The sequence below is a fragment of the Theobroma umbraticum genome, unplaced genomic scaffold (genome assembly GCF_002168275.2).
Source record: "Theobroma umbraticum cultivar Fairchild unplaced genomic scaffold, ASM216827v3 scaffold_4.1, whole genome shotgun sequence".
Taxonomy (NCBI): Eukaryota; Viridiplantae; Streptophyta; class Magnoliopsida; order Malvales; family Malvaceae; genus Theobroma; species Theobroma umbraticum.
In genome coordinates this window covers 621157-646814 of record NW_018397258.1, presented here as the reverse complement: position 1 = coordinate 646814, position 25658 = coordinate 621157, and the positions used below count along the sequence as shown (strand labels likewise).

Here is a 25658-nt window from a genome sequence, read left to right as displayed (position 1 = left end):
TTCAGTTCTTTGAACAACGTTTCAAAGTTTTAAAACTTGTAAGATAATCTTCGTTTACAAGTGAATCTATAATCATGAAGATTTTGGGACTAAAGGTGAATGAAAAAAAATAACAGACCCTTCCTTTATTGCTTCTCAAAAGAAACAAGGCACAATGGTTTCTTTGACAGGGTGTATTGATGCGGTGACAGAGGCAAAAGATTTTCATTTTGCAAGTTCCTGGCCATGGCTCAGGTACCTCAGGCAAAGGATCTTGATCTTGCCATTACAAAGAGCTTCGATATGATAACAAATAAGATGAAGATGCAGATGCAGTATAGGCACTAGGAAGGAAAGAGCAAGTTGCCGCAGGGAGTTACCAATTTTGGATGCTCAATTTGATCTTTCATAATTGCAGTGAATATTTCCAAGAAATAATATTAAAACATGGCCAAGAAGAAACCCATATGTAAATCCCCACCCACCCACGCAAAAATATTTTCGCAAATTGACATGGTACCCCTAGAGCCACTAGGCATGAATTTCTTCTAACGAAATACAAGGAGCATCATTATCCTCTAAATAAAATTTTCTAATATGCTTGACCTGTTAGGATCTGGTGGCCGAAAGTCCTCCAAACGCAGATTGGAACTTGATCGAATTTCATTTAAGAAGGTTTCTCCTTTCTCTGTTTTAATTATCCCCAGGGTGCTTCCGAGAACATCCCCAGCAAGCCCGATTTCTAGAAGACGCCCTGGCTCCTCTCCGCCATCATATATTAAACGTCCAATCTCCCTCAGGGAGATCACATTTTCAATGATGACTTTGGTAAAAATCCGACCAAGAAATTCTGCAGCTCTCGGGGCATCATTCATAGCATCCTCCAATGCGCTGAGAACAGATTCCAACCTGAACAAAAGAACAAAATAATGAAAACGCATAAATATAATGACTTCAAAGGGTTATAATCAATCAGTAAATGTTGCTAAATGATTCTCATACCCTTTAACGAGTTGAACTTGGCTCAACACACCATCACGAGACCTTGTCAGATTAACAAGTAGCTTGGCCAAAAGATCCCGTTCCATGTCTTTCCTCTCAAAAGAGTCTGTTACCCACAGAGCAATCATTGTGGGATGGAAGCTTGGGGAATTCAAATCCTTGATGCACAAAGCAACTTCTTTCTCGTCTCTAGCACTATAAGAATTAAAAGAGAAAAATGCTAAGTACTCGATAAAAGTAACCAAGTAATAACCCTTTTCAGGATTTGCACATGTTAAATGTAGTCAGAATATTAGACTACCCATCCATAAATTTGATATTTCAGATACTAAGCCAACCATCAGTCAACAACCCTTTTCAAGAGTAGTTTTATAATTCAATTTTCTGCTGATGACTAAAAGTAGAGTGCATGTATAGGTCCAGATGCAAATGTATGTGTGGCTGTGCATGTATTACATATATATTTATGGCAATTACAATGGCTAGTATATGGGACACTAAAATCACACTTGAGACAAGAGGATACCTGTAAAATTCTTTAATTGCTGCCATGGACATATCCCGCAGGCGCTCCTCAGGCCAGCTCTTTTCTGGAGGAATATTTTGAGTGACACCTGATGTTTGGCCTCGTGCAGGTGGTGAAGCTGCAAGAGGTCTATCAAAACTACGATCTGGGCTCCTCAAGTCCCTATGACCAAAATTTGTGCCACGTTCCTGGGAACTCAACTGGTCATAAGCAGCTGGTGCTGCAAATCTATCTGTCACATATCTTGGCATGAGATCCTCTCTAGAACCATAACTAGTTCGCTCTGATACAGAACTGAAACCATTCAAACCAGCACCCATTCTTCTTGAATCTCCTGAAGTTGGAGAAACATCAGCTAATTGAGCACTGGAAATTGCTGGTGGTCCTCTAAAAGACATTCCTCTAGCAAGACCACCCTGGGGGCCCAAAGTAATAGAATCATCACCAATCGGTCTTTGAGGCAAGGGAACTGACAAAGCCCTAGCCTCAAAAGACTGTCTTTCATCCATGCGAACATCCTGAGCCCCAAAACCACGGAGCTGGTTTGGCAACCCACGGAAACTACCCATCTGAGCACCTGGGGAAGATAACATAGAGCCTCGCGGACCAAAATCCATAGGTGCTCTTCTTGCAGCAGGATTGATGCCAGGACCACGAGCAAGCCTACTGGCTTGTGCTTGTCGCTCTTGAGCAGCATCTCTGTGCACTTCCTCGATCTTTTTAGGCCCTTCAACTTTCCTCCTCTGCTGCCATTTATTCTTTCTCAGATCAATAGCATCCTTCAACATAAACCTAACCCTAGAAGATAGTTTCATATTGTTCGACAACTTTGCCATCCTCTCAAAATAAGCATCCATATACACCTTTGCTTTGGGATGGTCAATCATGTCTCCAATCGTACTCATTAATTTACACAAAGCCTCAACATCTTCCTCATCAGGATTCTCATATTCACCAAGTAATTTCTTGATGCATTCATGCATAATTCTCTCAGTTAACATTTTCTTCTTGTACAACTCCCCAATAAGTCTAATATTACCCAACATTCGTCTCCGTGCCTTGATTCTCTTCTCCTCTCTTTCCTCCTCAGACTGTTTAGCCTCACCCTCTTCCTCAACTTTATTAGCTTCTTCTTGCTCTCTCTCCCCCCTCTCAAATTCCTCCTGGCACTTGTTCAGCAGCAATCTCTTGAACGTAATCTTTTCATTGTCTTCACTAAAATCAGGCAACTCTCCTGCCAGATAATAACAGAAGTTTGCATACATTTCACAGAAAGTAGGCTCCATCAAAGCTTTGTCAAAGATCTGTGAGATGACACCAGTGAGTGTAACTGCATTGTCAATGTTTACTGCTTTTACTTGCTCAAAGAGTTTTTCAAAGTTTTGGGGAGTTAGTTTGTTCAAAATGGCTTTCAGTTGCCTCTGCTTGGCTTCTTCCTCATCTGCCACTCTACCCACTTCATATTTCTTTTCAGCTTTGTGCATGATCTGTAATGGGGTTTGGGGAGAAGGAATCAACCCCTTTTGCTGATAGTTAGTACCACGTGGCCACCTGTCAGCATCAGGACTATTTCGTGGCATCCCTCCCTGTGGACCCATAGATTGCATTGGCCCAGCAAGGATCCCTCCAATATATGGCATAGGTGTTTGTGCACGTGGATGCCTTAGAACACCAAAGTTACCTCCATGGCCAGGCCGAAAACCTGCAGCAGCACCATAACCGAGATCAAGATGCAAATCCCTTCCTGGGCCAAAAGATTTAACCCATCTGCCATCATCAACAATTCCACTAGCACGGCGGTCCAATCGAGATCCACTAGGTTGCCTGTCTATTACTCTTCCAGGACTAGGATATGAATCACGATCAACAAGGTGAAAAGCATTGACATTGGCAGTCATCAAGGCCTCTGAAATATCAGAAGCTATCTCAAATCCCTGTGGAAGATCAGTACACTGCTCTGCAAACTTAAGGAGGAAATCTCTGGAATACTTCTTTGCCATATTCCCACTTCCATCTTTCTCATGATCTACTAAACCTCCATGGACCTTTTCGCCATTATCTGAAGTTTCTAACTTTGGTGTAGACATGTCAGCAGCATCTTCCCAATCATCCGGTTCAGCTTTATTCGGTGCAATTTTCTCACTTTCTATGGCATCCACCTGAGGGGCCTCATGAGATGCCTGCTTATCACTAATGGAATTGCTTTCTGCACTTGCTGAAGGTATGACTGTCTCTTTCTTTTCCTCAGGACCTTTATATGCCATATAGAGATCAGAAGTTGTCCCAGCAGCATCGGCTTTCAGAAGACATTCTTTTCTTTTTTTCTTCCCTTTAATTGAAGTACTCTTTGTCCTACTGAGTTCTGGCACAGGCTTGTCCCTTGAACCAGGTACCGGAACACCTTCCCCTTCACATTTTGAAGTTGATTCTGGGAGATATGGAGTTGGGACAGGAGCAGATTGCTGGTCTGATGCACTAGATTTAGTAACAGTGATCTCATTGCTACCAGTGGCAGTTGAAGAACCATCTGAACTCAAAGTCATATCAACATGATAACCTTCAACATCTGTAGGGTCAGCAATTCCAGAGGTAGAGACATCTACACTGTCAGTGACCCTCTCATTTTCTATGTTAAACCCCACATCTTCACCAAGCACCCCCTGTGCAGTTCCTGAGGTTGGAACATCATTGTTGGTAGACTTCAAGGCAGGTTCATGATCAGACTTAAGCTCCATAGGTTTCAATGGAACTGGTTGAGAAGGAAGCTCAAGGCTAGCGTTGTCCCTTAAGTGCTTTTCAGTCAAAATTTTTTCCTCTTCATCCTTAATTCCACTAATTTCAGGTTTTGGTTGCTCATCCAGCTTGGAAGAACCATCTATCCTAGCATGCTGAACCATGTCCAAGCTATCAACATTACTGCCAGTACCAGGAACTTCAGATGAAACTGAGGTTAAGCCTTCTCTTTTGCTGTCTGTCTTCTGTTCTACGTAAGAAGTTGAAGCATCATTAAATGATGGTAATTCCCTGGTAGATTGTGACAAAACATCAGTAGCTGCAGATGATGCTACAGCTGTTTTAGCCTCCACAGTTTCAGAAACTGCACTGTCTGAGGAAATACCAATGTCTGCAGTGGGGGAAGCCAAGTTGGATGTTGACGTAGACTGTCCACCAATCAACAATAAGTAAAGGAACAGATAAATACATGCAAACAAAACATTACATGTGCAACAAAAACTGCAGAAGGAAAACACAAGGAAAATACCTGATTTTGTGGCTGAATAAGTCCTTTCTTGCCTGGTTTCTTCTGATAATCTTTCATAGAGTTTGACCTACTCAAACTCTCCTTCCTTCTGCCTTCATTACTGGCAACAACGGGCATAGACTCCTCCGATGTAGCAGCTGAAACAGAAGATACAGAATTAGATGGCAAGCTCTCGTCCAAGTTAGTTGCTGGAACTCCCCCCGAATGTTTAGATGCCGCCGGTAACGACTTGCATGTCAATGATTCATTTCCAGGTTTAGCCTGCTGTACGGAGCTCTCTGGACAAGTATCCAAGTCCCTTTGAGACTGAGATGAGCTAACCTCACTAGCTGGCATCGAAGGTTTTATTGACCCAACCTTTTCAAGAGCCAGCAAGCTACTTGACAAAGAGGAATCTGCAACCTTTTCTCCCATAGAAACAGTAGATGGCTTAACAGTCACCTGTGCTGTACCTGAGGAAGCAGAGGATTTCACATTGTGTGCATCACGTGAAAGTTCCACATTTGGTGGTTCCGAAGTGCCATGTGCAAGATTTACAGATTTATTAACTTGTGGTGAACTATGGGCTGCCGCTGAATTTATGAAAGATATGTTTTGATGACCCTGGCTAACAGTATAGTTAAATCTCGGCCCTTGGGAATTGGGAGTTATCTGGCTACTAGACAATGGCAGAGAACTTGGCGGTGGATAAAACATGGAATTGGGATTATAAGAATTGGAAAAATAGTTAATTGAATGAGAAGGTGCAAAAGATGGAATTGGCTGCGATTGAGAAGGCACATTAGGATGAGACCTTGGACCTGATGACCCACCATCAGAATATGTATCTGTTCGTTTATCAAGCCTTAGTTCTTCATGCGTGTCTGGGTGAGTAATCTTAACAGGAGTGGTTTTACGAGGAACCCCAAACTTCCCTCCCTGTGGCTGAGAATACTGAGGGGCCATGCCCATTCCCAACTGGGGAGCAAGCTGTCCACCCATGGGTGGTGTGAAACTCAAGCCCTGACCCTGATGCATCATTCCCTGAGGTGGCAGTGGATGAGCCTGAAGACCTGGAACAAAGACTTGCTGCTGTACCTGAGGTGCATTTCCCATAGGTAATGGCATATGCATCGGCATTTGAATTGAAGTAGCAGTAACACTCTGAGACTGAATCTGTTGATTAGGCCCACCAAACTGCATGGAAACCTGGGGCTGGTGATGAAATGGCATCTGCATAGAAGTCATGGGCATATTAAGAAGGGAAGGCTTCTGTGCCAGGTTTGCAGGGGATGCCACAGAGGCTTGTGCATCTTTTTTGACCTTGGGCACCGGATGAGGCTCCCCCGAATTAGATTGGTCAGCTGCAACTGAATCCTTTCTTGGTAACTGGTGTTTAGGGATGGGAGCAGGCAAATTTGGTACAGATCTAAAAGAAGAATCATGGCGTGCCTGCAGGTTTAAATGTCGATCATATGTAAGTGAATTCCTAAAAGACCCCAAAACTATATCAGTTAGAAAGCATCAAGATGGTGAACATGAGAAACCAGAAATTAAGATGGGCCTAAACATGTCAAGCTCAGATTTTACTTAGGTTCTTCAAGATGTTCAGTTTCTTAATATTTGGAACCGCAACCAGGGTGAGCAAAAGGAAGCAATCTTTTAGTTTTATGAGGCATAACATTTCATGGTTCTTGAAAATTAAACTAGATGAAGAAGGACAATCACTAGGTCTTATGATCCACTAATCTCTGTATCTTTTAAATTTTGGTTAAAAAAGAAAAAGAAGAAGAAGAAGGATGAGGTGCAAAAACATCCACAGATAGCGTACAGTTCATGATAAGAGCCAAACCTGATCACGTTTCTGCTCATCCAAATTTGGGGGTGCTGAGCTAGTCCGTGCTGGAATCTACATAAGAACAAGGATATAACATTTGCTGTTAGAAAAAAAAGGTTTTGAATGGAAAAAAGATAAGAGTAGGAATATGAGAATAGTAAAATACCTGCATTCCATTCATGAAACCAGGACTTATGGACCCAAATTGCAAAGAGAATGCTTTGGATGCATCTCCTGGAGTTAATCAGACAAAAAAAATTAGTCACATCATCTTAGAGCTAGAAATAACTATCACAGTAAATAAGCATTGAAAATATTATACATCATTTATAATTACTAAACTGAAAAACCCCCAGTTTTCTCATAATTGAAGTAACTTTGATCCTAGAATCATATTACACCAAGCACAACAGAAACATACCTTTTGCGGGGGTTGTGGGAAAACTACCATCAGAACTCATGGCGGCAGATTGAGAAGTTGGAGCCTTTGGAACAGCTCGGGTGCTTCTCTGAGTGGCAGGCGATTCAACTGGCTTGGCAGCACCGCTTGCAACCGGTGCATCAGATGCTCCTATCAGAAAACATTAGCACAAACGCAAATAACAAGAAGATAATCCTCTTTTCTTTGATTAAAAATCTATAAAGTGAAACAAGCTAAAGAATTTCGAATCATACCCTGTAACTGGGGCAGTACATGTGCACCATTCTGTATGTTTCGGGCGGCAGAAGCATTAGTAGACTCCGAAGGATTCACAGCCGGTGAATTTACCCTAGATTGCCCTCCTTGTGCATTGTTAGACTTCCTCAAACTATCGTCTCAAGACCACGCAACAAAAAAAAAACATCATCAATACATGAAATCGCATAGAAACCCTAAATAAACTGGCAATCAAACAAAAAGAAAAAATAAGGCAAACCCTAAAGCCTAGAGCCCGATGATGAGTTGTCGTTACCTTCGATTGGAAGATAAAGAAGAAGACGAGGAAAGAGACGGTGAAGGGGCGGGCCCGCCGCCAGCGCCCTTACCGTAAGCGCCTGAGGAGGTCCGCTGCTGATTAGAGCTGGCGGATCGCCCGGATTTTCGGTATTGTTGCTCGCTTTTATCGGACCTTGGTTGATTGAAGGACATATATCCCACCCTTGATTCCTCCTCCTATTTCCCTCCTTTTTTGTTCTTCTTTTTATCTCTGCATCCAAACAGATCCCCAAAAAAAAAACCAAACCTCAACAAATCATAGCATTTTCACAACACCGCAATGAGTATTGCACCAACAACAACAACATCAACAAAAAATCAGGGTTCGATCAGCGGAAGTGTGTACCTGTGAACTCAAAAGAGTGTGCAGAGAGACAAGAAAGAGGGAGAAAGTTAGGGTTTTTTATTGGGTGGTCACGTCGATATACGCAGCAGCAAAAGACGCAGCAAGGAAAAAAATAAAAATTTTTAAAATTTTCTCTTTCATAAGAGAAACAAAAGCCCCCAAAATATTTGTCAAAATAAAATAAAAATAAAAATAATTAAAATGTTGGAAGAGAGAGAGAGTAAATTAGGTAACAAACTGTCGAGCAAGGTGGTCAAAAGGTAGGTTTTTTAGGAGATCGAAGCATCGAACGAGTCGTGGCTCATTTGAGTTTAGTGAACAGAGAACTCTTCGCTTTCGCTCCGATCTTTTTTACCGCCCCTCATTTTTATACTCTTTTCCTTTCTTTTGGTTTTTTACTCACCGACCCTGCTTCTTTTACTTTTCACCCTCTTTTCTTTTCTTTACCCCCTTTCACCCCCTCCCTCCACGCGCCGCCGGCGTTGGTTGTGGAATGTGGAGGGTTGGGTGATCGGAAAGGTTGCTTTTGGGAAAATAGAGCTTGTAGAGGGTAATTATTATTTTAGTCTCCAAAATATTTGTTTTTTCCAAATTAATTTTATTAAAAAATATTGGATTTTTTAATATAAAATTAAAAATTTAAGAGTCTAAAAAGGGGAAAAATTAAAATTTACTTTGTTTGTTGCCTTTGCATTTATTATTGCATCACCCAAAGTAAAAGACCAAAAAATTAAAGTATGAATTGAGACTTTCCATTGTTTTTTGGGTTTTTTTTTTAATTTAAGTATTTCTAATTATTTTAATTTCACATGACAAATGCATGATAAGTCAAAAGAGGAATATATGTCTTGAATTAATAGTTGCAAATCCCATGTGTCATTGACCATGAACTTTCTTAAGCCAAAAAAATAAATAATTAAATAATTTTTTATACCATTTAATACTTATTTATTAATAATAAAATTGAGAAATTTCATATGAGTTTACTTATAATTTTTTTTAAAAAAAGTACCTAATTTTATTACTAACAGTCAAAATCAAGATTGATTTTGGTTTTTTATGATTACAAGAAATAATAAAAATGCATTAAAATCTTTAAATAATATTATTTATTTTTCCTTTATTTTTAATAGAAAACCTAACTAACTTGATGCAAGTAACTCACCTAACTTTAATAATTCCTCTCTTTCTCTATTTCTTTAATTTTATGTGAAAATTAATTGAATTTTTCTTTATATTTACATGAACTACAATACTAGTATTTATTTAATAAATGACTTATTTATTTACAACAAAAAAAAATGAAATACCTAAACTTTATTTAAATTCCACTATTCCAACTATACCAATGATAAAACCAAGTTGCAAACCAACCATTTTTTTTTTAATGAATGCATTATCAATGCTTAGATCATGATGCTTGTTATGGAAACAATATAATTATCATTTATGATTTTTATTCTCGGTTTCATGCTTGATAGATTTTTTTTTGTATATTTAAAGTGTGAATTTATATAAGTTGATTTAGTTTTATTTCATTATAAAAATGGGTTTATCTAATTTGATCTTGATAAAAAGATAACATTATAGATAAAGTTTATGAAGATACTTATACACTCTTTGTTGAAAGTGCCAGGGACCTCTAATTTGCTGTCATTGCAATAGCTGAACGTTGGATGTAAGGCATTCAGGCCTGAACTACACAAAAAAATGGCTTGTAACATAGATCAGTGCTGAAACTTCCCAGATTGGAAAACTCAACATCTAGCCTTGAAGTAAAGGGTAGGAACACAATAGCAGCACCTGCGTGTAGATTCAAGAAGGCAAACTTGTATTGGTGTAACTTTTGATACAAAGTTACCAAGAAGCAGCAGAGAACTCCTGACTCCTTGAGTACAGGAGAGTGTTGAGATACAATCCAAGAAGCTCCAGTTGCAAGCACCAGTGCTCATCAGAAGAATGCTCACTCTGCCACAATATGCATTATTTCCTAGTTTGGAGATTTGGGTAGAATTGATAATAGTTTCCATGGAAACAAAACCCAAGCAAGATCAAGCTAAAGCAAGTAAACCAGTTCCATCCCAATCCAGCAAAATGTTTGGAAAACAGAACAAGAAGAACCCAAAGCTTGCAATCAACATGTCATGCTATAAATTGAGAGACAACTTGAAGTTGAACTGTCTGTGGCACTGATCCTAGTGTCAATTGGCTACCTGGGAGTAAACGCAAAATCTGTTTCCATCATAGTGCCAAAGAACCTGAATCTTTCCACTAAGTTTAACTCTTTTGGATGGTAGTGAGCTTGTCATGCAGGACCATTTTCATCCAATTATCTTCAGGAACTGCAACAGAATTCTCTTCTTTGCTTATCAGTTTCCTTGGTTGAAGGGAACACAAACGACAGTGTGAATGTGACAAAGAAAATAACATTGGGTTTATAGGATTGAATCATCATCTCTGTTAAGTGAAATGGGCAAAGATTTGGGCTGATGATGACTAAAGAATAAGTCAGCCATAAAAACTAGGCCAGGATCAGCCCATCAAGACCATTTGGGTCATTTCAACTGACTTTAGCCCATTATTAGAACACAAAAGGATCCGAACCTAATTGTGCACCCGTAATGAATATTATAATCGGATATCTTACATCATTCGACGAGATCATGAGGCTCCCGAAGAAGAAGGGAAGAGGATTTTTGGTGGTGCGTGGTTCAACGAATGGAGAGCATTGAAAAATGGTAGGTTGATTGAGTATAATACTCTTTGGTTTGCTACCCTTGGGATTCTTAATTATATTTTTTTATATTATCATAAAAGCGTGTTACTAATATTTGTGATTAAAAATTTAATATTATATGATAAATTCACATGAAGGACATTTGAAGAATAAAGATAAATTTATTACTTTTGTAGAAGTTTGTGAACCATGGTGTTGAAGAATTAATGAAATAACGTAACAATTGGTATGAAATTGAATACGACATTTATTATATGAATAAAAATAATTATTATTATTATTTGGTTAAAATCATGATTTGTGTATATATAAATAAAAAAATAAATGCGTCCAATGTTGTGAAGTGGTCCATGCATGGGAGGAGGGATAGGCTAGTGTGTAAGCATAGTATTTTTTATTCAAATCTTATATTAATATAATAAAAAAATAAAAACCTAGTTATATACATTTATGTAATTTAACTTAAATCAAATTGGATAGAACAAATCCGTACAGATTTAAAATATAAAGTCGAGAAAAGTCACAGTTAGAGTGATAATTAGGAGCTTTAATGTAAGAATTAGAGCTGATTATCTGATCTAATCTTTGATTTGCAACCTCGACAAATGACAGCCAGCCACATGTCTCAATGGGAATGAATGCCAAATCTAAAGTGGTCCTCACTCTATCTCCCTCGTGTCAACCGCTCGTGAGCGCTGTTGAAGGCATGTCACGTTGCCTTCCGGTCCATGTCCATGTCTGTACCAGGTTCGTATTTGCTATTCTATTTTAAACACTGAAGAGATTTATGTCTTAAAGATTTAAAAAAAAAAAAAACAAAGTAGCAGGGCAAGACGAAAGAAGGGTCAAATTTTGGTGCCTCCTCTGTTTTATAGCCTATTTTGGTGTTATTGCAAAATAAAGATTAAAGCATAGATAATTAATCCATAGCACTAAGCATAGATTAAGGTAGTTCAATCAATTCTTCTAACTCTTTTAACAATACCATCAAATCAAGATCGGGCTTTTATGATCTTTTATTATCATGATATAGTAACCTGTTATTGTAAACTTTGCCATAGCATTTTTTTTTGTTATAATGATATTATGATATGTAATTAGTTTCATAAGATTTTTAATATCGAATATCTATTAAAGTGATAATTGCAAAGTATATTATTTTCGTGTATGTGTGTGAGTGATTAAGATTTAACATGTCAATAATGGAATCACAAGGAAATTAAAAATTTGAGAACACCCAAACTGAGTATCATGATTTGTTGTTAGAAAATTGAGATATCAAAATCATCTTGGGCAATAGCTGATTGGCATCCCAGAAAAGGGAGGTCTTTTTCTGGTTTTCTAGCTTCCTTTTCCTCAAGCATCACCACTTTAGATTTTAAGGTAATCTTTTCACTTTTTAAACTGTCAAATGTGGAGATCTTAGTCCAAGAACATTCAACTTCTCGGATCCTAAAAAAGGGTGTTTGGGGATTACGAACTTAAAAATGCCAGCAATGGAGAGTTGTTAGATTGGATCCCCTTTTCTTAACCTTTTTCTTTTCAAACTTTGGTTCATTTCAAGTTTCAAGGTTTATGCTCTTCCTTTGTAAAATTTCATTAGGGGGCAGGGCAGGCAGGTACCAAACTGACGTTTGAATTAAGTTGGCATGCAAATTGGCATTAAAGAAAGCCACGAGAAGAAGAACAGAACAGAAGGGGCAACAAAGGTTGATCCTTTGTCGTTTTCAAAGTGGGTCCCTCTTTGTTTTGTGGTTATTAAATCCATGTTACAGGGAGGAAGGTCTAGAAAGTCAGACGGAGTACTTAGTTACGGTTGGGAAGTAGAAAGACCACTTTTTTTTATTATTTAAAGTTTTAATCTTTGCCGGTCAGCCTAGAAAACTGACTTATCTGAATTTCAACTCGTTGAATTCTTCAATCAGAAACAGTTGTTTGTGTCAAACAGTCCAAGCCAACCCAATACCGAATCATCAGCTTTTCGAAGGACAAACAGAAAGAAAAGCTTTGCAAGTAAACCAAATGCAAGATCTTTCTTCATGGAACCCTCCCAAACCCTGGTAGAAACCATGAAAACCCTCTGCTATCTCTCTCTGTCTCTCTCTACCACCTTCAACACAGGCTTTCGAACTTCCATTTCCGTGTTTACTTTTGCTGAATTCTCTGTTGACATCTTGTTTCCTCAATTGGGTTTTGCTTAATTTTGTCCTCATCCCCTTCTTGCTTTGCTTTTTTCTCTGTATAGTTGACGGCCTTTTTCTTTGCTTTCTTTTCATTGCTGCCATATTTGAATTTCTTGGTCGAATTCCTATTGCTAGTCACCATTCTCCTTCCCTTCCGCTTTTCATTTCTTATGTCTCATTTAAGTTTACTGATTCAATCACGCGTTCTTCTGTAGATTTGTCTAGTGTGGAGTCAGCCGCTGTCCCAAGATCACATTTAAATCCCAATAAAGAACTGCTCTTCAGCCTGTGAAATTTTCATGTAATGAAGTGTTTTCAGTATTTCAACTACAAGTCTAGAAGCAGGGGACAAGATCAGCCCCAGAGTTGAAAGAAGAAAGGGAGAAATCAGGGAATATTCAGGAGGACCTGATCGGATCACAAAGTCCTCATGTTCGGCAGCTTCTCCGCGTAGCATACCGGAGTTGTACGAAGAAAAAGCTCATAACTTGCGGGTCTTCTCTTTCTCAGAGCTTAGGCAAGCCACCCATGATTTCAGTTTGCTACTCAAGATTGACGAAGGCGGCTTCGGAGCGTCTATAAAGGTGCGATCAAGCCTGTTGATGGAAAGGGTGAGCCTGTGGTGGTTGCTATTAAAAAGCTCAACAAGAATGGCTTGCAGGTTTGTCCTCTTGCCTCTTGCTCTGTTTGTGTACATGGAAAATCCCCCGCACCCCCCCCCCCCCCCCAACCCGCCTCGATCTGCATGACAACTTGTTTAGTTTTTGGAGATCTTGATGATTTTAAGTGTTTCTCAGAGTTTTTTCTTCCTCTTTAGTCCTTATAAAAGTACTCAGGATACCTTCTGCAATTGTTTGGGCAATTATCTTGGCTGGTTGCCCTTGCTGACAGTATCCTGAAGACCGTGTGTTTGAATTTTGCTTGCTCCTGTTTGTTCTATTTCCATGTACTTCACCACAACATTGATTGAACATATAATTGTATTGGCTTAACTGCAATGCCTGCTTCTTTTTGAAGTTCATACTTACTTGTCAGAGTTGCAAAAGGTTCAATAGGAGTGCTTGACAGCTACCATAAAGTATGCCGTACATTTTTTCCAAGCACATTGATTGAACATATAATTGTATTGGCTTAACTGCAAATGCCTGCTTCTTTTTGAAGTTCATGCTTACTTGTGAGAGTGGCAAAAGGTTCAATAGGAGTGCTTGACAGCTACCATAAAGTATGCCGTACTTTTTTTTCCAAGCTTCTGATTTGTCAAAGCATTTCTTAACCCTTTAAGTTCCAGTTTTGCTGAAGAGGAAAACGGAGGAGAAAACTGTTGCCTTCAACCTTTCTTGTCCTTTGTGTTTGATCAGCAAGAAAGGACTAATTAGTTTCCTGCAGACCAACACTACCATTCAAAATCAAATCTGCAATTTCACGAGTGCTGATTTCTTTACCCTACTCATCCTGCCATACAGTGAGATTTTCATCTTACTTTTCGTGGAAGCTGCTAGTTGATATAGTAATGTAAACTTAATACTGCTAGTTTTGACCTAAAAGGAAAAATGGACTGTTGATTGTGCTTAGTAGTCAATTATGGCATAAGATAATGAGAAAAAAAGAAAAAACATGTTATGCATTGCAAGATCAATCCTCTCTCCCCCATCTACAGGATTTCTGTCTCCTTTTGACAAGAAAACTTGTTAATATCACCCTCATTCCCCTTCTTGATTGGTAATTGAGAGGATAAAAGGTTTTTCATTGCTATGAACTGTTGTTTCATAGTTCTGTTTGATCCATATAGGGACACAAACAATGGGTGGCGGAAGTCCAGTTTCTTGGTGTTGTTGATCACCCCAATCTCGTCAAACTCATAGGATACTGTGCTGTTGATGGAGAAAGAGGAATCCAGCGTCTTCTGGTATACGAGTTTATGCAAAATAAGAGCTTGGAGGATCATCTTTTCCGGCGTGCATACCCTCCTCTTCCTTGGAAAACAAGATTGCAGATAATACTCGGAGCAGCGGAAGGATTAGCTTATCTGCACGAAGGTTTAGAAGTTCAGGTTCCTTTTTAAACACTAACTATGCATTTCTGTTTTCTTACATATAATATGATAGAACTCCAACATTTTGAACATAAAACATACCCTTTGCTTAGCTGATCCTGAATATACGGTTGTCTGCATGTTATCTTCAGAATTTGAATCTATGGTTCTTTGTGCTTAATCTCTGGTTTCATGATATGCAAGGTGATATATCGAGATTTCAAAGCCTCCAATGTGTTATTGGATGAGAACTTCAATCCAAAGCTTTCAGACTTCGGGCTAGCAAGGGAGGGGCCGATGGCTGGGCGTACACATGTTTCGACAGCCGTTAGTATTCTCTGTGCTTTCTTTAAATCCTATTACAGACCTATTACAGAGCTGCTGATGGTAACAAGGTTTATGTTTTTCTGATCAGGTAGTTGGGACTTATGGTTATGCTGCTCCTGATTACATTGAGACAGGACATCTCACGTATAAGAGTGATGTTTGGAGTTTTGGGGTGGTATTGTATGAGATTCTTACAGGCAGACGTTCATTGGAACGAGGCCGCCCGAAAGCAGAGCAGAAACTCCTGGAATGGGTGAAACAGTTCCCTGCTGATAGCAAAAAGTTCAGCTCAATAATGGATCCTCGTCTTGAAAACCAGTTTTCAACAGCTGCAGCTCGAGAAATTGCTAAGTTAGCAGACACTTGTTTATTAAAAAGTCCCAAGGACCGGCCGAAGATGAGTCACGTGGTAGAGAGGTTGAAGCAGATAATCCAAGTTTCAGATGATGGAAATGATCGGGGGAATGAGAGTCCTGAGGTACCTGAAATTGAACTGGCTGAAACAGAATCGAACTCAAATCAATTTGGTGTCTCGGAATCATGGAAAAGGCGGATGGCACACCTTGCAAAACTGGGTGAGCATGTAGAAGGTGCAAGTAGAAGGAGATTGATGATGTTGCAGAGAGCCAAAGTGCCATGAGTTCTCTCTCTTTTTTCTCTTTTCCTCCTCTCCCCTCCCCCCCCAAACCAGCCCTCTCTCCCCATTTGTCCTTAAACTTCTAAAGATGTGTTACTGTAAGACATGAGACCTTTTATAGAGGGCCAGTTCCTGGAATGGATATTATCAAATTGTGCCTGGGCTTTGGCCTCCATGTACAGTAATCAAGAAAAAGAAAAAAGAATAGAAAACCTTGGTATTCCCCCTTTTTTCTTATTGAAAAAACAAAAGTATACATATTTCGTTTATTTTGGGATTCCCCTACAAGGTATTGATGTTTCTATCCCAATATATAGCTGTCCTCCCCCAGGTTCATCATTTCTGCTGTTTGGGCAAAAATCATTCAACATAAACTATAATGTGAAACCTTGAACTTTGGAGAACCAAGCTACCAGAATATACCTTAGAATGTCCATGGTTTATTTGGTTTTGTCAACGTGCATAGCTCCGACAAGTTGCTCCAGCAAAGTCAAACTTCCCCTGATGAAAATGCCATTTGCAGTCACCACCAAGCAGAAGGTGAGCATCTTGTTGTGTTAGCCACCCATCAAGCTTCAGCTATGCAGTATGATTTGCGTTTTTCGTCTATTAAAATAATGTGATCCAATGATTTCAACTCATCCGCTCAACATAAACATCTGCTCCTAAACTGAAGAAGGAACTACCGTGGCTAACTGACCTGCCAATGTGGGCAGTGCAGTCATGGTTGAAAAATTGAGAGCCATCACTTGGAAATGAAAAACAATCATCCAAGATATCTACAATGCTAATGCTTGAACTACAATAACAACAGTCATCTGAATTTGCATTAGCTGCAAAAGATCCACCAGTCATAAGATGCGGCACTTACAGCTTAATGAAACTATTTAGCTTAATTTCTAATAAAAATTTACTGCAAATAGGTAAGCCACATTACAAATAACAATATACGATATCCTAATTAACCATAACTTGGAATATAAAGAGAAAGATCTTGCTCAATTAGTGCGCCAAGTGTGAAGTCAACTGTATCAATAAATTAATCTGTACGGAAACTTGTATAACACAGAAATTCTTTCACATTTATAGTTGATTAGATTGCATCAAAAAACAAGTATATTCCATAGTTTCGAAAACAATAATACCAACAGTGCAAAAAAAATCAAAATTTTGGTGATTATTATGTTCTTAAAAGATCAGAGAAGTCAATGGTTAACTAAAGCCTGAGGACACTAAAAGGTTGCTATATTAAAAGCATTTTGATGCGTCCACATAATGATGGAAAATTGGAAGCAAACAGAAACGTAACCCATCAAGGGTCAACCCTACTGTATTCACAAGACACGGTGTTGGTAATATAAGATACTTACCATGTAGGCATGCACAATCCTCTGTCAACCTTATACTGTTCAACCACTAATTTCACATGTCAATGTCCCAAAGCAACCAACTGTTGAACCATTCAAAGAAATATCAGAAAAGTCAAAATTTAACAGCATGCTAACCCCTAACCTAATCCACCACTCTACAACAAGAAGAACATGAAACTTGAACATGCTCAAGCAAAGATAAAAGGACACATTACCTCCAAGGGCAGTCTTCCAGACAGTTGTGTTCACTGTTATAATTGCAACAGCTACTTCCCTAAGAACAGTCTCAAGCCCATAGTTTCTTTTACCATGTTCAAGGCCTGTAAAAATTTATGTACACAGCTTTTAGTTAGAAGCTTCATCCTATGTACTGCTTCTTCCCTCCACTCCAAATTAAATGTGACAATCTGATCTTGCACATGCATTCACTTCAACCACTAGATATTCAGTTGCACGTATGGTTTCCCTTCTCTCAGACAGGGAAGACATGCACGGATATAAGTAAGCAGCAACTAGTAATTTATGCCATGAATCAAATCTACATATGAATAGCTTATTCAGTATGAGAGGCCTCTGTTCGTTATGTCCCCTTTCTCCTTCTGGTGCTTTCAGTTCAACACGTTTTGTTCTGCAGCAAGCACCTCTGCTAGACTATAACAATTATCTCAACCATGTTTCACATCCTTTCCAACTGTTCCCACTTTTAAGTTCATTACCGCCAAATGCAGAATGCTCCTCATCATGAGTTCACTATATATGCCACTTGGGATTACACAAGGAATTTAGGAGTCTCTCGACTTGTTTTCTGTTTAAGTCTGTTTCTAGAGAAATAATCATATGTAATGTACATGAGAAATTCTAGAAGGCGGCTTTTTCCAGATGTTGCTTTAAAAAACCCAACATCTTCTTGTACGTTACCGTATGCTCTGTCCATTATCTTATGAGAAACCTCATCAAAATCAAAGGAAATCTCACTTAGCTTCTGACCCCACATTAGCGCCCTTTCAGGCATCCCCTGCTTGCAATAATGGGATAGTAACACATTAGCTGAAATGACATTTGGAATAAAGGCCATCTTAAGCAATTTTGCAGTTATGATCATAGCACGATCCAGTATGTCTCTACAGACACCATTCATCATAGTATTGTATGTCACAGTGTCTGGAATAACACCTACTGTAACAAGTTCATCCAGCATCATTACAGCTCTATTCATCATTCGACTACGACAGAAACTATGAATTCGTATATTATAGGTTGTGATGTCTGGTTCCCACCCAATAGCATACAGGTTATTCATAAACTCATCCACTCTAACCATGTCCAGTGCTTCACAATACCCACCAATCAGAGTGTTGTATGTTACAATATCTGGGGCCAGCCCCGCCCGATGAATGTCCATAAATGCATCAAATGCTGACTTCATCTTGGCTTGTTTACAAAATCCATTAATAATGATATTGGAGGTATAAATATCAGGAAGAAGACCCTTCTGCCTCATCCTTCTTTCCAATTTCAGTGCTTCATGTATCTTTCCACCATTACAAAACCCACCAATCAAGGAGTTATATACAAAATTATTTGGAATTAATCCTTTTTTTGACATTTCAAGAAACAAATCATACGCCTCCTCAATTAGACCAGCTTTGGAAAGTCCATTGATAAAGGCTGAAAATGCAACAGCATCGGGGGATATCCCCCTACATTCCATTTCATTCCAAAGATCTTGAGCCCCTGCTAAATCTCCATTCCTGAAGTAACCATCCAAAAGCACTGTAAAAGCCACTCTATTAATGAGAAAACCCTTCTCCATCATCTTATACAATAGCTCCCTGGCATCCTGCAGCCTCCCCTTCTTGGACAAACCCATGAGCAAAGAACTACATGTGGAAGATGATGGACTCAAGCTGGATTTTATCATAATTTTATAGACTTTGTAGGCATCATCTTCTAAGCCTGCCTTGCTATATGCTGCAATAACTGAGTTAAAAGCAACAACACTTGGTGTCATCCCTTTCTCAAGCATATTCTCTAAAAATTCCATGGCTTCATCCAAACGACCCACCCAACATAACCCTGCAACTGAAATATCACACAATGAATGATCTGGAAGCAAATCCAGTACCGCTAACTCTCTCAACAACCTATCTCCATCCTCTTCCCGTCCATACTTGTAATGCCCAGCAACCAAAATGTTAAAAGTTACTGCATCAGGAGCTATACCCTTCGATATCATTTCTTCATAAAGCAAGTTTGCCTGACCAATATCCCTTGCCTTAACATACCCATTGATCAAGGTATTACATATTACAACATTAGGAGAAAGACCCAACTCTTGAATCTCATCAAAAACCTCCCTTGCTTCCACCACATTTCCCTCAGAACACAAGGCATTAACAATTGTACTAAATGTAACAATGTTTGGCTTACAACCCCTCTCTATCATCCGATGGACCCAAGCAAGTGCATCTGAAGTCCGTCCACTAATGCAATAGGCATTAATCAGAATATTATATGCGTAAACATCCGGATTACATTTAAACTTCCCCATCACATTAAGCAAACTCTCTCCAACTCTAACATGACCCTTTCTGCAAAAACCAAAAATCATGACATTGAAAGTATAATTAGAAGGACGAGGTCCTTCGTGAATCATATCTCTAAACAGCTTCCACACGCTACCATAATCCCCAACCCTAAGCAAAAGCTTAAAAAGAATTGTCATTGCAGATGAACTTGGCCTCACACCCACCTCCCTCATCCTAGTCAAAATCTTCAGTGCTTGTGAACCCATATCTACAATCAAAAAGGCCCGCATAAGCGTATCAAGAACCGAGGAATCCGACTCGAACACATGATGACCTTCCCACATAAACTCCACCAAATCCTCACTCCTATTCTCCCCAATTCTCCTAATCACCCAGGAAACCACATCTTGAGCAAGAAATCTAAGGTTCTGAGCCCCCAAAATATGCGCAACGGTGCAAGAAGATCTAATGGTACTCTCAGAATCATCCCTAAATGCAAATTTAAAGAATGCAAACGCGGTCTCTCTGGTTCCTAAATGTTTCATGATTTCTACCATCAACCATGGGCAAAATTCGTTGGAAAAACCCTTCAATAAATACCCACGTTTCCACTTGATTATCTTTGATAACCCAACAGTGATTCTACGGCGTTCGTTCGAATTAATAAGGTTTAAAGAATCTGTGGCAGCTGCTTTATTAGAGTTACAAAATGGGGAAAACTGATTCCAGTAATCGAAGCCTGTTGAACTTGAAGAAGAAGAATGGCGCGTTTGGGAATTTAGTGCGTTAAGGAAATGAATAAGACTGAATGAAATTAGGGATAGTGAGGAGTGAGCATAAGCTCGTGGTTTTGGTAAAGAAGAGAGAAAGAGAGAAGAATTATACACCTGGAAAGAACAGCGCACACGGCTAACTTTAGCAGACATGCAGAAGCCGTCTTTTGTCTTCGAACGATGAGCTGTTCCGGCAATCGAGCAGCAGAGGACCCGCTCGTCGGGATGGTTCAGGAAAGTCGGCAGTGCATTAGTAACAATGATGGGTAAGACCCGTTGCTGAATTCAACTATGCCAATGCCTTATTTTCTTTTTCCTTAGTTTTGTTTGTCGAAACTCAATTTTATGTAGTGGGCCGAACCTGATCCAGAGGGCTAGACTGTGGTGCACTTGGGCCTTTAATTGGATATGATTTTGGGCCTAGATAGTAAAAATGGGCCAGCCAGCAATAGCATGATAAAAAAATTATGGATATGTGTTTAACTTGACAATTCGTTTTTTTAACTTAAACGTGTTAAGTACGATTAAATACGAAACATGCTAAGATTAAATATATATATGATATAAATAATATTCATATCTTAAATATAAAACACATATATGTATACGTTTAATTATTATATAATATGACATGATACGATTAAAATATTTATTAAATGTGTCAATATACGACACAATATGATTAATAACACGTTTAACATGATTAAATAAAAATATTAACAACAAAATATATTTTTATTATTTAAGTTTAAAATAAATAATTATAAAAATAATTATAATAAAATAAAATAATAATAACATCAAATATAACAAAACAAAAGTTCAACTTAGGGTTTGGGTATAGCATAATTACATTAATATCTTTATCAAATTTCAAAAAACTTACTAAAATAAATATTTAAAATTATTTAAATAAGGTTAAAATAGTCTTTGATTATTAATGTTTAACAAGTTAATAAGCGTGTCACATATATATTTTTAAACATGATTAACACGATTAATTAAACATGTTTAAACATATTATTCGTGTCTTAAACATGTCAGATATGATTAAATACGAAAAACGTTAAAGTTAAACCCAAACTTTTTTAATCCCGTATCTTTCCGTGTTGTATTCAAAATTATCAAATCTAATTTACTTAGATCAGTTTTTTTTTTTTTTAGGAATAGGGGATTTGAACTTTGTTCGTTTAAATACGTAAATCATGCATTAACCAATGAGTTAAATACTTACTATTTTAAATTAAAAAAATTCGAACTTTACTTTCTATATAAGAGATTATTCACAAATTAATAAGTAAAATGTTCAGGTACAACCACTAAGCTAAATACACGAATGAGTTTAATTACTAAAAATATCATTGAACTATTTTAGTGACTTTTAGTAGAAAATTAACAACAGACAAACTTAACGTCAATTAACAATTTCTGTCCATACTTGATAATGTGACAACATGATAATTGATATGTAATTAAAAATTTTTTATTCATTTCACAATAGATACAAATGTGATCACGTCAACTATCACACAACTACATCATAGAGTCATGTCATATATTATGTGAATAAAAAACAACTTTGATTGTCGTTAAGTTCTCGACTTTTGTTCTTAAATTTGTAGCTTTGCTTAATTTCAATTAGGTTAATGCTTCGAATGTAAGAACTTTGTATTCCTTCTTTGATTAACACTTTGTTTGAAATTTATGAACTCTGAATTTGTTTGCTTATATTACTCTTTAACTATTTTAGTTTCTCAAGTAGCAAAATTATAAAAGAAAAAAAAAAGTACAAAGTCAATTATGATGGAAAATGGTAAAATTAAATCATACTAACTATTATAACAATTGAAAACAGTGACGATTTTGATCTCGTAAACTAATTTTTATTCATGTTAAAATTTTTGGTCAATATTATTTATATTATTTAGAAGGATTATTTTCAAGAAAAAAAAAACAAGAATTTGGATGGGTTGAGCTGGGTTGGACCAACTTGCAGTGACTGCTAATATAAAAAGAGAGGATCGCCCCGCAGGTGAGCAAAAGTTGATCGGGACAGAGACATGATGCCATGACCCATACCGACGTCGGCCTGGAAGCTAAGCTAGGGGCCATGCCCGACACGGATTCGTCATCCGGTATCAGGTTTGCGTACCGCCAGCCACCAAGACGACATGACAGAAAGTGTAAAAATTGACGGAGGGTCTCCTTCGGTCCATTCAGTGGGACGGAATTTGAGAACTGGACTCGAAGAACACCGCATAAAAAGCTTACAAGCTCCCAGACTGAATATCCATGGATGCCCAGATTTATCGTCGCGTTTCAGCATCAATGACTGAATCAGTTCAACATTAATTGATTGGAAAAGAAACGAGATTACCAAAAGAAGTCTCTTTGAAACTTCATTGCCTCAACAAAATTTCAGGATTATCAGGAAATTTGATATGTTTTTAAACAATTTATCCATTAACGAAAAGCTGCACAATCCGATGCCCCTTTTTGTATAAACATCCACACCTCATCCTTCAACCCCAGAATTAAAAAAAAAAAAGAAAGAAAAGAAAAGCAAAACCAAAAATACAAAATTCCCTCGAAGATTTGTTCTTCTTCTTCTTCTTCTCTCTGTTTTTCATTCAAAATTGATGTAAATCACTCTGCTATAACAAGCTAGATGTGATTTGATTCTTCAGGCCACGGCAACCGTGCCCGTCCGTACAGTTTTCTTGGCATCCGATTTTCTAAGAGATCTACCAGATTTCCAGTTCTTTTCTTTTGCCTCATCCATCTCCATCTGTTCTTGCCTACACTCTTTGCTGCAAAACGGCGTATTCCCTCTGCAAAAAAGTTCAATACCCCATTAGAATCACTCAACACTTGCCAATCTTCATGATTAAAGCACTGACAAAAGGATTGCAGGAAATAAACAAACAACCAACCTGTACATGAAAATATCCGAATTATGAAGCGACTTGCGGCAGAGGGAGCAGGCATCGAGATAGTGAGCCTCGTAGTTACCTGGGCACCCAGAGTAATAATAAGCCGACATGACTGCTATTGATTTACACCAAAAAAAAACAACGAGAATCCACTAGAAATGGCCGTAGGGTACGACTGCTAGCTGCTCAATTTGCAATTTGCAGAAGGTAGGAGAAGAACAGGAAGGGGGAGGACGAAGGAAGGAGTGCTAGGTGGGGGAGGAAAAGCCAATGCGAGCTTGGTAGCTGCATTTAAAGCAAAGAGACTTTGACTTGGGGTAATCAAGTACTCAACGTCCTATTCTACAAATCCTAAGCCCATTTACTCACATGCATTTTAATGACACGTGTTGGAATCTTACTAGAAATGTACGCGGGGGGCCCACTCTCTGAATCCAAGGGCGGTTAAAACCCACTGGCTGCTATGCAGTGTACGATGCCTGGTAGTTGAGACGCTATCTCCTACTTTCCCCCCAAAGTTTTTGCTTTTCTCTCACTCTTTTATGATTATAAATAAGAATAAACTGTGATGTGTTTTTTCTCCTTCATTTTCAGTTCAGCCCCCTTTGTGTTTGGGTATTTCTTGTTCATCCATTAATTTTTCATATTCTTTTAATGGCACCTTTGGTACAGGAAATAGCCAAAGTCATTCCCCCTTTAAACCTCTCTTATTTTTATTCTTTTGTTTGGTTGGTTTTTGAGGTGGGGAATAGCCAAAATCTTGATTTAGCCATTCCCTGCCTCCCTCATGTTAATGGCCATTCCATGACTATGGAATAGAGTCAAAAATTTATTGGATAAAAATATCCCTATTTATTGAAAATAATTACAACTTATAAATAGAAAAAAAATAAGAAAAAGTAAAAAGAAATTAAAATGGAAAAATATATTAATAATTTAATAATAAATTATTAATGTTTAAATTTTTAATGAAAATAAAAATTAAAAGATTAAAAAATACAAATACAAATAGAAGCAAAATAAAAAGAAATTGAAATAAAAAATCGTACTACTAATTTAATAATAAGTTATTAATATTTTAAAATTTTAATAAAAATAAAATTAAAAGATTAAAAAAGGAAAAATGTTATTAAATTATAATAATAAATAACTTTGTCTAGTTTACTAAATTATAATAAAGGGTAATTTTATCATTTTATCATTTATTTCTTAACTATTCCAAAACTATCCTTTTGAACCAAACATCAAAATGAGTTATAATAACAAATTATAGTTTATTCCATTCCATGAACTAAACAATATAATAACCATTTTATTCTATTAATTTCTTATTCAATTGTTGTAGAATAACTATTCTATTTAATCTATTTCATTTCATGAATCAAACGTGTCATTCGCTACTTAGATGTTCATTTGGATCCATTTCACTTAGACACTTGTTAGTGAGGCAAATATCTGTAAAATGCCCACTTTACTTGATAATAATAGTCTATTAGATTTGAAGATTTTGGACCTCACTCGTCAACAAGACGCGAGAACGACACAGAACTAAGCAAGTATAGATTAGGTTTATCATGTTTGATATCTTAGATTGATTAAATTCACTTAACGTGATACCTCTAACTTGTTTATTAATTGTGTCATAATTTTAATTCATATATAACAAATATTTAACTTGTCTATGATACCCATTTAAGTAGGTTATTAGTGTTTAAATGGATTATTTGTTTCATGATCATGATGTATCATTTAAATTTTAACATGTTACTATTACTCATGTTACATATATAAAGTATGTACGCATTTAGAATACTAACGTATTTAATTAATCATGTTATATTCATATATGTTAATGCTCTACTTAAACACGACACCATTATGACAAGGCAGCACAAATAGTCAAGTCTTGTGTAACAATTGTTTGGACTTTATGTGAGATGCTTTTGTCTTAATTGGAAACCGTTTAAAGTTTAATTAATTGGTGCTTAAGTTACCAAAGGAATATTGTTTAAAGTCACGCAATAGATTCTTCAATAAATCCCATATACTAATTACTGATATTAATTAATCATGGTTCAATGAACTCAAAACTGTGCCGCAATTAAAAACCATTGTTGGATTTCAAAGTTTGACTTAGTGTTGTTAATTACACTCCCTTTTTAACTCTTTGCAATTCATGTTGTATTTAAGTACCACGTGCTATAATCAATGGAAACATTGTAGCAAAGTAT

The 25658-nt window shown here is 37.6% G+C and overlaps 4 protein-coding genes across 10 annotated transcripts; 1 reads left to right on the top strand and 3 right to left on the bottom strand.

Moving 5' to 3' along the window:
- Positions 1-100: 100 nt before the first annotated feature.
- On the bottom strand, positions 101-8171 carry EIF4G (eukaryotic translation initiation factor 4G). Its single transcript, XM_021425370.2, has 10 exons — positions 7908-8171; positions 7539-7772; positions 7261-7394; positions 7007-7156; positions 6752-6819; positions 6601-6657; positions 4770-6200; positions 1508-4668; positions 982-1176; positions 101-888 (listed from the first exon to the last, which is right to left on the bottom strand). The coding sequence occupies exons 2-10, from the start codon at positions 7712-7714 to the stop codon at positions 558-560; spliced, it is 5703 nt and encodes a 1900-aa protein (XP_021281045.1). The 5' UTR covers positions 7715-7772; positions 7908-8171; the 3' UTR covers positions 101-557.
- A 4366-nt stretch (positions 8172-12537) lies between these two features.
- Positions 12538-16092, top strand: LOC110414531 (putative serine/threonine-protein kinase PBL19). Its single transcript, XM_021425780.2, has 4 exons — positions 12538-13488; positions 14617-14877; positions 15064-15186; positions 15275-16092. The coding sequence occupies exons 2-4, from the start codon at positions 14746-14748 to the stop codon at positions 15824-15826; spliced, it is 807 nt and encodes a 268-aa protein (XP_021281455.2). The 5' UTR covers positions 12538-13488; positions 14617-14745; the 3' UTR covers positions 15827-16092.
- On the bottom strand, positions 13564-20767 carry LOC110414530 (uncharacterized). 7 transcript variants are annotated; one of them, XM_021425779.2, is made up of 3 exons: positions 17409-20767; positions 16247-17273; positions 13564-14207 (listed from the first exon to the last, which is right to left on the bottom strand). In XM_021425779.2, exon 1 carries the CDS (start codon positions 20645-20647, stop codon positions 17963-17965), a length of 2685 nt encoding a protein of 894 aa, XP_021281454.1. In that variant the 5' UTR covers positions 20648-20767; the 3' UTR covers positions 13564-14207; positions 16247-17273; positions 17409-17962. The 7 variants fall into 7 exon arrangements, with proteins under 7 accessions (XP_021281454.1, XP_021281452.1, XP_021281453.1 ...); XM_021425777.2 differs by lacking the exon at positions 13564-14207 and adding an exon at positions 16050-16168; XM_021425778.2 differs by lacking the exon at positions 13564-14207 and adding an exon at positions 16066-16165.
- A 2151-nt stretch (positions 20768-22918) lies between these two features.
- Positions 22919-23702, bottom strand: LOC110414088 (senescence-associated family protein (DUF581)). The gene is made up of 2 exons (XM_021425154.2): positions 23428-23702; positions 22919-23325 (listed from the first exon to the last, which is right to left on the bottom strand). Exons 1-2 carry the CDS (start codon positions 23535-23537, stop codon positions 23178-23180), a joined length of 258 nt encoding a protein of 85 aa, XP_021280829.1. The 5' UTR covers positions 23538-23702; the 3' UTR covers positions 22919-23177.
- Between the last annotated feature and the right edge of the window lie 1956 nt (positions 23703-25658).